We start from the raw sequence: 10,205 nt of genomic DNA, 5'->3' as shown, positions 1-10,205 counted from the left end.
TGAAAATGGGGGAATAACGTTTTGTTGAAAAAATGAATGGTTAAAAAAAAAGGAAAATTTTTTAATTTACGTGTAATATTATTTTATGAAAAACTGTGTGGTTAAAAATAAAAGAAAAAAAAATAAAATATAATAAAATGTAATTTAATGAAAATCAAATATGGACTATAATCTACAAATAATGGGGCTCAAACGGCCCTAGCGTGTGCAGTTGGTGTCGTATCAGTGTATCCCCGATGCCAATATCAACTTTCTCGTTGTCCACCAAATATAATATTGGATAAAAATAAAAAGAAAAGAAAATCCTCAGATCAGATCCACAGTTTCATATCCTATTCTCAGATCGATCACACCACGTCCTCTCACACAAAAGAATCAAATAGACGGAGCATCAAAGAATCTGCCATTGATTTTCAGAACCGGGATAGCAGAATCTGTCGAAGAGTGGAAATTCGTCCGCCGGAAATTGCAATTGTCAGCCAAATTTTGAATCACCTGCCAGAATAAGGTAACGTGACTTCTAATTTCGCATCCATTATATTGTTGTTTCTAAAAGTCTCTAATTTACCGGATCCAAACCCTTCATCTCTATCTCATTATCATCTTCGATTGCAATTCTCCGAGACCAGGTAGCTCTCCGCGCAGCGCGGTTCTACCATCTTAGCATTTTTTTTAGCTGCCCAAAAACCCATGATCTCTTCTTCCCGACCTTGGAAGGTAAAAGTTATGTTTAAATGGGCACTTCCCCCTTGAATTAGACAAACAAAGAATGGAACTTTATTGCATTCGATTTCATGTTTACATTTCCATTTAACTAGAGAATTCGGTTGAATTATAAAGCTCCAATTCAAGCAAGATCCAATTGAATACATGAAATCTATTAATATGAAAAAAAAAAAAATATATGGAGGGTATAATAGAAATTCACATCTCGTCTGCTGCCTATTTCCGGTTGAAGTAGAAACGGCAAACAATGCATATCGTATTTTTTTTGGTGTACATTATTATCTCAATATCTTTTAATTGATATTTGTTGTTATACCGCTCAGCTTGTGATCGATCGAGTACCATCTATAGACTTTTGGAGGACGTTTATATTCACACTGTTGGGCTGGTTCTGGTGGATCGAACATAGCATTTCTGGTAATAGCTTCTATCACTTTCTCTTATAAATTTCATGCGTGGATGTTGTTGTTGTTGTTATTGTTGTTTATTATTATTATTATTATTATTATTATTATTATTATTATTGTTATTATTATTATTTTGTCTACAGTGTGACTAACTTTTATGCTTAATTACAAGTTATAAATGTGCTCCAAGCTTTGTGCCAAAACAGTTAGGATAGGTTTTGGATAGAAAGATTTGGTCTTTGTATATTTCAATTTGGCAATCCAAAGTATTCCATTGTCGTTATGTACAGTGGGAGTTTTAAATCACCTAGCAAGATAGAGTGATCCAAGACACATAAAATGGATTTAAAATTCAATTAATTTGAGTTTCATTTTTGAAATCCTTCCCTTCCCTCTCCCTTTCTTGGTTGGTATTTAAGGATGTGTTTCTTTGTCTTATTTAATATTTTATTTTTCATTTTTTTTTAGTTTGGTTCAGAAAGATAATCTTCATCATTTGTATAGGTAACTTATCTTTTGAACTAAGCCATAGTAGAGATGCTGGGACTACAAATTATTATTTACAAAGGAATGTTCTTTCAGTAATAATAGGAATAAGGTGGATAGTTGACTCGCTATAGAGGATTGTGTTTGGTATTTGGGTTATGATAATTAGATATGAAGAGGTGAAGTACGATACAATGCAATGTTAATTTCAACGAGAACTTGGCTCTAATACCATGAATGCAAAAAAGGTACTTTGAATATATGTTTTTGAGTGAAATTACGTGGTTACAGTCTAACTGGGGATACGATTACTACAAATATTATATATCTAGAGAATAGAAAAAAATATCCAAGAGACAAAAGCTTATCCTAAATATTTAAAACTTGGTGCTCAAATCTATTGGGAGTAGTCCAAAAGAATCGTCTATTTTTCATACATACCTGTCCCTTTTATTTTGGAGAGACCAAATAATTGCGAATCAGTTGTAGAGGAAGCTTGTTTCGTTTCCTTTTCTTCGTTGTATACTGTACTAGATGAATTTTCATATTTCTCTTGGATGGTCGAAGAGAGGACTAGGTTATGTATTTATATAACTTCGGTCATCAGCTATGGTTATAATATGATTATAACTAATAGCTCCTCAGTGACCAGCAATAAATTTATCTTCGTTCAGGACCCGATTCACAACCATAACTAACAATTCACTCATGCGCCAATATGAAATTTTACAGTAGTAACTCCTTACTGACTGATGTTGATTGCTTAACTGCTCTTGTTTGCATCCTTTATCCACAACATTATTGTAATAGTGAACTCAAAAGTCCGTGCCTTTTTCATTTTGAAATGAAGGGTTATTTATGTGCGTGTATAATGATACCACCTTGGAGATGCAGAATGTAAATTGGCACTACTATGTAATTACATTAGACATTTGCTACTCTAAAGATGACCGTACCTGTCATCTAAACACTGTGTAGTAAACAATAACCAAGACTTGTCTAATGCAAATGCACTTGCTTTAGATTCATGTTCTGTTCTTGACTGTAGTGCATGTAGAAGATTTGGTGCTTGAGATAATTTTTTCAGGCAGTCTATGGATGAAGTCTCAAATCTTGCGGTTTAATCAAAGCCGGCCCTGATATTTTGGGGACCTTATGCCAATTCAAATTGGGGCCCTATATTTTGATTCTCGTTGTATAGATTTTTAGTTTGTTTGATGGAGATTAAGCCCTTGTTTGAATCCCATTTTTCATCAAAATACATTATACAACAGTGATTTGATATCATTTCAACCATACATTTCTCAATAAAATAATATTACACACAAATCCAAATTTTTTTCTTATTTTTTAACCACACTTTCTCCATCGTAAAATTATTTCAAAATGCATTTTTTTTTAGAAGAATGGGGCTCAAACAACCCTTAAAATCAATTTTTTAGTAGATTTTGATAGAAAGAGATAGAATATGTGGATTTAAAGTTTTGGAACTAATAAAATATGTGGTTAAAATTAATTGTCAATTTTGACTTAGATTAAAATATATATTTTAATTGATGTCAAACGGGGACTTAATATAATTATAAAGAATCTAACATAGACAACTAAGCCCCAAAATTTGAAAAGAAAATAAACAAAATGTCAAATTTCAACCATAATACAAAATACAAGTAAAGTTTGACAAGCAGAATTATAATACAATGACAAAGGGGCATGCTCGTTTGTATGATTATTTTCTCAATACAACTATTTCAAATAAAATTGAATATACATTTGAATGATTTATGGACAAAATTGGAGAATGTGACTACAAAAGATAGTGTAACAAAACAATGAAAATGATGATCAAATATAAATGAGCTTCTAATTTTATATTAATTTATAAGAAATATCTGAATGAACAAGAACAAAGAATTATTAAATTCAAAGTATTTTCAGCAAATATCTAAAAATATTATTATCATGAGATTAAAACAAAACAATATAATAACAATCTATGTACTTTGTAATATATGTTTTGAAAATAAGAGAGAAAGAAAGAAACTTGTAAGGTTGTAACAATAGCATTGAGATCAAATCAAATTGCATTGAATTTTCAAAATTTTAATTCAAAATGAAATAATTTATATCTTGTTGGGTTGAAAAAACAATGATGGGTAACTGTTGGATATGGAATTTGAGAAGACAAAGAAACATTTTGATTGGTTAAAAAAAGAAAATGAATGTTTGGAAGATAAAGTGTCAACTTAATTATAAATAGGGAAAGTAATATTTGCGATAAATAAATGTAAGTGATAAGTTTTTAAAGATTTTTGGATTTTCAATTTTTATTAGTTTCTTATGTTTACATACGATAATTCTATTTTCAGAATTTCATAAATATAATTTTCATTTTTCTTCAACCAACCAATTAACTTTACATAATTTGGGGCCCTCATCAAAGCGGAGTCTTAGGGCCGTCACTGGGTTTAATTTTTGTGATTTTACTTTAGTTTTGTTAATATTTTGAAAATGTTTTTGTGATTTTACTTTATTTTTGTTAATATTTTGAAAATGGGTGAACTCTTAAAGTTTTAACTAATTATTGGTTGTTTATTTGCAAGAGGATTCTTGAGACATTGAAAATTTGGTTAGAGAATAAGATTCAAGTTATAGTATTAACCGATGGTGAGCAAATTTCTGGCCTTTGGGACCTCGTGCCAGTGCCTGAAAACTAGTGCTCTATGGTCATAAACATCATTGAAATTTGAATTGGATTATTAGAGTTTTTGTTTTTCCCATTTGAATGTGAGCACAGAATCCATCTATAGATCAGCTGGAAGAATCTATATAACACCCATTTGGAATTTTAGTCCCATACTTCTTCAATTCATTTCTCATATACAAAATCTCATTTATCTCTCAAGTCTCCTTCCTCTATAAAGGCACTCTCTCAATCTTAGGGTTCCTTATTTTCAAAATTTTCACTGGTTTGTTTTTATCAATCTTAGGATTCTTTATGTAAAAAATTTTCTTTGATTTATTTAATCAAACATAAATTTCATTTTCATGCATTCATCTGCTATTTAGATTTCGTTGTAGGTTGAGTTGAAGCATCACATGGCTCCACAATTCGAACAAACTCAACAAATCTTTAATTGAATTGGTATTCTTCAACATCAGTAGATTTGTACATTGATCTCTAACTTTTTTTTTACAAGTGTTAGTTTGAAAGATCGGTCGGTCCTGTCCAAAAAGGGAAACAAGATGCAATCTACAATCTTTGATCCTAACATAGCAATTTTGGAAGATCGATTGGTATTCAAAACATATTTAATATGTAATGCAACAGTGAAATATATGCCACGATGATACGAAAAAATACGGTCGCAACGAGAATTTAAATACAATGAACACCAAAATTTCATATTGAAAATATAAAATATACAAATATACGAAAAGAATAAGTCAATTTTAACCAACTTATGAAAATCTTCTATGTTTAAAAATGAATTTCTCTAACCTTGAGGGGTAGCTCATTTATTAGGTCTTAGGTTTACTCCCCAGTGATCACCGGTTCGAGTTCCCTTAGGGCCACTGAGATGAGTATTCGACTATAAACTTCAGGGCCCTATGAAATTAGTTGAGGTGTCTGTAAGCTAGTCCGGACACACACAATTATAAAAAAAATGAATTTCTCTAAAATTTAAATTTACTTATTTTTAACATTAACCAATTAACGTGCAACGCACGTTTACCCCACTAGTATACCCCACTAGTATATTGAATAAAACTTTTATTCAAAGAGATCTAAGTGCTTTTGTACTTAGATTTTGCTCTATTTACCTAGATGAGTAATGAATCGTGCGTCTAATTGCCCCGCATTCTGAAGTAGATTCTTTCTTATTACTTTGTGTTTTGAGTGGTGGAATTAATAGAACCCTGAAACAGGATTGCAGTAAAAAAAGGGAAGATCGGTAATTTGTGATGGCTGCAAGGAGGCCTGGCTTAATTGCCCTTTTTGATGTTGATGGCACGCTTACAGCACCACGAAAGGTATTGAAGTTCTGTATATATATATGGTCTTTTTGGGATTTCAATCTAGCTGTTATTTAAGGTGCATTGCAGGATTTCCTGGAATGCTGGGTGTTCGACTTTTATGTTGTATATTTATTGGGTTTAAGTAACTAAAAATGTGTTTTCTTGTTTTGGGGTAGTTATGGTTATGTGTGCAATTGTTCTTGTTGGATTCGTGGCAGCTACAGCCATTTATTTATATTATTCCAATCCTACATGTATCCAATGGTGAATTGGACGGCTCTAACTGAAGAATGCGTTGCAATCATAATTGGAATTGGGTTCTTGTGCAAATCTCATGTTCTGATCAAACTAAACCGATATTACTAATCGATGGATGATGTTTGTTGTTATCCTTAACTCTCACAGATGATTTCTCTGAATATGATCCTAAAATCTGCATCTTTAGCACAATCAGTCTTGTTAGTTTTTTTGGTATACATATTAATGCGAGCTTTTTACCTGCTATTCTCAATGTTTTCAACTTAATTGTGGCAGGTGGCTACTCCTAAGATGTTGGAATTCTTGAGGGAGCTCAGAAAGGTACTCTTACATATTCTATTTTTCTTTTTGTGGTCATAGATCTTCTCGATGAAGAGTAATTTTATGAGGCTTTCAAAAAAATAAGATGATTCAAGCTACAGATTTTCCTTAGCAGGTTATGACAATTGGTGTAGTTGGAGGTTCTGACCTGGTTAAGATATCAGAGCAGCTTGGAAAATCAGGTCTACTCCATCTTCATTCTGATTTTAAATGCTCGATTAATTTATTTAATGAATCTGGAATCTGGATCTTGTAACAATGAGTTTTATGATACATATCATTTGTTTTCCTAGTATGATGACCTATTTCCTATATTTTTTGGTGTTACGGATGTTATTTGTTTGTCATGGCACCTACATCCTACTTGTTTAAATACCAAAGGTATTCTATAAATCGTGCCAACCTTAAAAAGAAATAAGAAAAGAACTAATAGGATGCGAATGAGGAGCCTATCTAAAAGGTTATGTCATTTTGATACGAAATAAAGATGAATTTATATATTTTTTGGATTTGAGAAAACTCTTTTATAAGTATAGAATATGTTTGGACAACTTCCTGTATTATCACGCTTTACGCTGTCTGTGTCTAAACTTATTTATTGTACAATTTTTGAAAGTGGTTACTTTTGTTTCTTTTTCGTTTGAAGAAGTTTTGAAGGATGTAAAATTTGCTCTCTGAGAGTTTTTAGATCAACATTACAGCTTCTGTAAGCTTAACTTTCTAAAGATATTATTTGTTCTTTGTATGTGCAGCCATTAATGATTATGACTATGTGTTCGCTGAGAATGGCCTTGTGGCTTACAAAAATGGCACGGTAATCGGAACACAGGTATCATCTGAGACCCAAATCAGTTTGTAAAGTCCATGAAACAAAGATGTTGGAATATTTGTCCTGTCACTGCTTTTAGTGGAAAATTATTCTTTTTAATTGATATGTAACCAATAAGCTAAAGATAGAAACTCCTCAATGAGGGGGAGGAGGAAGATGTGAGTATAAGCCAAAAAAGAAGAGACCATATTATTTTTTCTCCCTTTGAGTATTAAATGGTGAAGGTAAGGAAAAATTCATATGTTCTACGGCCACAAACATGTTTCTGAAATTCAATTTGTTACATCTGTTTCTATGAAATGTCAATGCCTTTTCTTTTACATAGAGCATCTACTTTTAGCCTTAAAAATGGTTTCTTGTGCATTTTCAGTGTACTGCATTGTCACAAAAATAGCCCTTGATTCTTTCCCTTCTATTGTAATTCTATTATTGCATTGCTACATTTTGTAGTTTGACTGGTTCATCTGTCTTCATGCAGAGCTTAAAATCGTTTCTTGGGGAAGAAAAGCTCAAGGTAAGATGATTGATCGTTGGTCGATTCAAAAACTATTTATTTGGAATAATGCAACCTGCTTGCAATATCAGAATATTCTTTAACTCCATAACTGGCCGTAGGGATGTTTGATGCCTGAGAAACGGAAAGATTAAATGTGAATATTAAAAACGTACATCTTGAAGGGATAAGTTATTTCATGGCTCAGAGGGTTTTGTGATTGTTTTGTTTGTCCTTCCCCCTAAATTTGGGTTAATTGATGGTAGGCAATTTATACATTGTGTCTAACATGCTCTTTTTTACGTGTTTTAGCAATTATCATGTAATGAATTATAAATGATGATGCAGGAATTGATTAATTTTACACTCCACTACATTGCTGACTTGGATATCCCAATTAAAAGGTGAGGAAAACAAGGAACTGGATAGCTGTTCTTCACTTATGTTGGTTCTTAGATACATTTTTTTCTCTTTTAGGGGAACATTTATTGAATTTCGAAGTGGGATGCTCAATGTATCACCAATTGGAAGAAACTGCAGTCAGGAAGAGCGAGATGAATTTGAGAAGTATGACAAGGTATCAAATCTTTGGGCACCGATGTAAAATATCAGTTTCAGTGTTCATAATTGTCTTCTGATTTGCTTGGATTCTACTAAATTTCTCCAGGTTCATAATATACGCCCAAAAATGGTGTCAGTTCTCCGTGAAAAGTTTGCACACTTTAACCTAACTTTTTCCATTGGAGGCCAAATCAGTTTTGATGTGTGTAATTTTGTACTTTCCTATTCTAATTGTTTTATTTTTTATTTATTTATTTTTAAAATTGAAACAAATTAAATTTATTGAAATTCCATTTGGAAAACATTTGGGACAGGTTTTCCCTCGTGGCTGGGATAAGACATATTGTTTGAGATACCTTGGTGATTTTCATGAAATCCACTTCTTTGGAGACAAGACGTACAAGGTTCTTTAACTGATCCACAATGCTTGGAAACTTTCTTATAGTTCTCCCGAAAAATTGATTAATTATTGTCTTCTTTGGAACTTGCTGGACTCTGGGCCAACTAAAGGATTCTTTTGCTTATTTCTTTTTCCCTGAACAGGGAGGAAATGACTTTGAGATATACGATTCTGAGAGAACCATGGGTCACACAGGTCAGCTTTATTTGTTTTTTCTATTAGTTAACTAATATCAAATGGAAATGTGTTTTGGAAGGTAGCTCTGGATGCATTTATATAGTTATGACCAAAATGCTGGCATCGTGAATGTGTCACCAATAACGATAAATAGAAGTCATTGTTTACTTCTTTGACGAAGGAATTTGTATAAACTAGGATTGGTATTTGCTGCAAGGAGGAAGAAATTTATAGGTTAAATGTCAAAATGTATATGCCTATGAACCATAGGGAAACCTTCATTTGTATTCAGCTGCTTTTATTGAAATTTCTGAACAGTATGACCTGATTCTTTCATTTGTTATCAGTTACTTGCCCAGAGGATACAGTCAACCAGTGTACTACTCTCTTCCTTAGCAAGCCAGACGGACAAGCCTGATCTTGTCGTGTAGCACTGCAGCATTCAATTGTATTTCATTGTAATTGTACACTTCATCAATAAACTAGAAAAGGAGATTTAGTCCCTGGGCACACGAGGCAGCAGGCTAAATCTTTCGAAAGACGAGCAAGATGAGGGGCTTTAAGCTTCTTGTAGCTTTCAGTTTGTATGCCATTTGTAACTTTAACATGTCTTTAAAGCATAGTTCAAATAACATGGAACTTTGCTATTTGTATACTGATTTTTGATATTTTAATTGACACTTGCATTGTTATCAAGTGTTAATTGAATGGAAAAGCTGTTTGAAATTTAAACTGTTCAATAGGGTAATACTACGTGGCAAAGTGTAAATTAAAATATAGACCATAGTGTACATATAGCAAGGTTCAATAACAAATGCACACATCTTTTGTACTACGTCCCCAACTGCTTCACCAAAATGACGTTCCTTCTTGTGATAATAATTCAGGTTTCAGATATTTAGATAAATAATATTTGTTGGAATACTATTACTTTAGCGGCTTTTCTTTGAAGGATTACCTATTTATTGAGCAGATACTTATGACTAAGTTACAAAAATGAATGAGTAATACCTTTATAATTTGTTTTTACTTCATGAGAAAATTTGTTAGGAGACAAGCTATAAAATTCTTGAGATGAGTTACTTGATGCCAACCTTTAAATTTAAGAATTTATATGCAAGTAATTTAAGATTGCTTGCTTAGATATGCTTATTATGCTGTTTAACTGAAATGCGTGCGAACTTTAATGGCCCGCTATTCCTGATAATGTTAAGCTTTAAGTTCTAATATTTGGATTTTTATTTTCTATACGTTAAAAGTGGAGTCACATGCATAAGGCCTTAATATTAAATTTTCCAAGTAAATGGTATTTGCGACATGCATAGAATGATTTGTGGTTCTAGTGCTCATTTATGTGGTTGAATTATTTTGATTAAAGAAAATGCATCATTTATGGAGTTAAGGTATCCAATTTGTATCTATAGGCCAATAAAGTATGCAGGTTTAATTTAAGTAATATTAATGGTATAGTCCACAGATTTAAATAGGGGAAAATAGCATGCAAGTGAACTAAAATCACGACTAACA

The 10,205-nt window shown here is 32.2% G+C and overlaps 1 protein-coding gene across 3 annotated transcripts; it reads left to right on the top strand.

The window, feature by feature from the left end:
* Nucleotides 1-229: 229 nt before the first annotated feature.
* LOC111410774 (phosphomannomutase) lies at nt 230-9,407 on the top strand. Of its 3 annotated transcripts, none has more exons than XM_023041299.1 (13): nt 230-508; nt 1,050-1,143; nt 5,558-5,654; nt 6,174-6,218; nt 6,334-6,400; nt 6,971-7,047; nt 7,526-7,561; nt 7,889-7,944; nt 8,018-8,117; nt 8,208-8,303; nt 8,416-8,505; nt 8,645-8,696; nt 9,026-9,407. In XM_023041299.1, the coding sequence occupies exons 3-13, from the start codon at nt 5,586-5,588 to the stop codon at nt 9,094-9,096; spliced, it is 759 nt and encodes a 252-aa protein (XP_022897067.1). In that variant the 5' UTR covers nt 230-508; nt 1,050-1,143; nt 5,558-5,585; the 3' UTR covers nt 9,097-9,407. The 3 variants fall into 3 exon arrangements, with proteins under 3 accessions (XP_022897067.1, XP_022897065.1, XP_022897066.1); XM_023041297.1 differs by having other exon boundaries at nt 231-508; nt 5,550-5,654; XM_023041298.1 differs by lacking the exon at nt 230-508 and adding an exon at nt 630-717 and having other exon boundaries at nt 5,550-5,654.
* The last annotated feature ends 798 nt before the right edge of the window (nt 9,408-10,205 follow it).

The sequence above is a fragment of the Olea europaea genome, chromosome 15 (genome assembly GCF_002742605.1).
Source record: "Olea europaea var. sylvestris chromosome 15, O_europaea_v1, whole genome shotgun sequence".
NCBI classification, from domain to species: Eukaryota; Viridiplantae; Streptophyta; class Magnoliopsida; order Lamiales; family Oleaceae; genus Olea; species Olea europaea.
Note: the sequence above shows the minus strand (reverse complement) of the source record. Positions and strands in the feature narration are given on the sequence as shown.

Coding starts and splice junctions, on each gene's coding strand:
- LOC111410774 (XM_023041299.1), top strand. CDS start 5,586: ATGGCTGCAAGGAGGCCTGGCTTAATTGCCCTTTTTGATGTTGATGGC. Junction 7,945..8,017: donor TTGGATATCCCAATTAAAAG/GTGAGGAAAACA, acceptor TTTCTCTTTTAG/GGGAACATTTATTGAATTTC. Junction 8,304..8,415: donor GAGGCCAAATCAGTTTTGAT/GTGTGTAATTTT, acceptor CATTTGGGACAG/GTTTTCCCTCGTGGCTGGGA.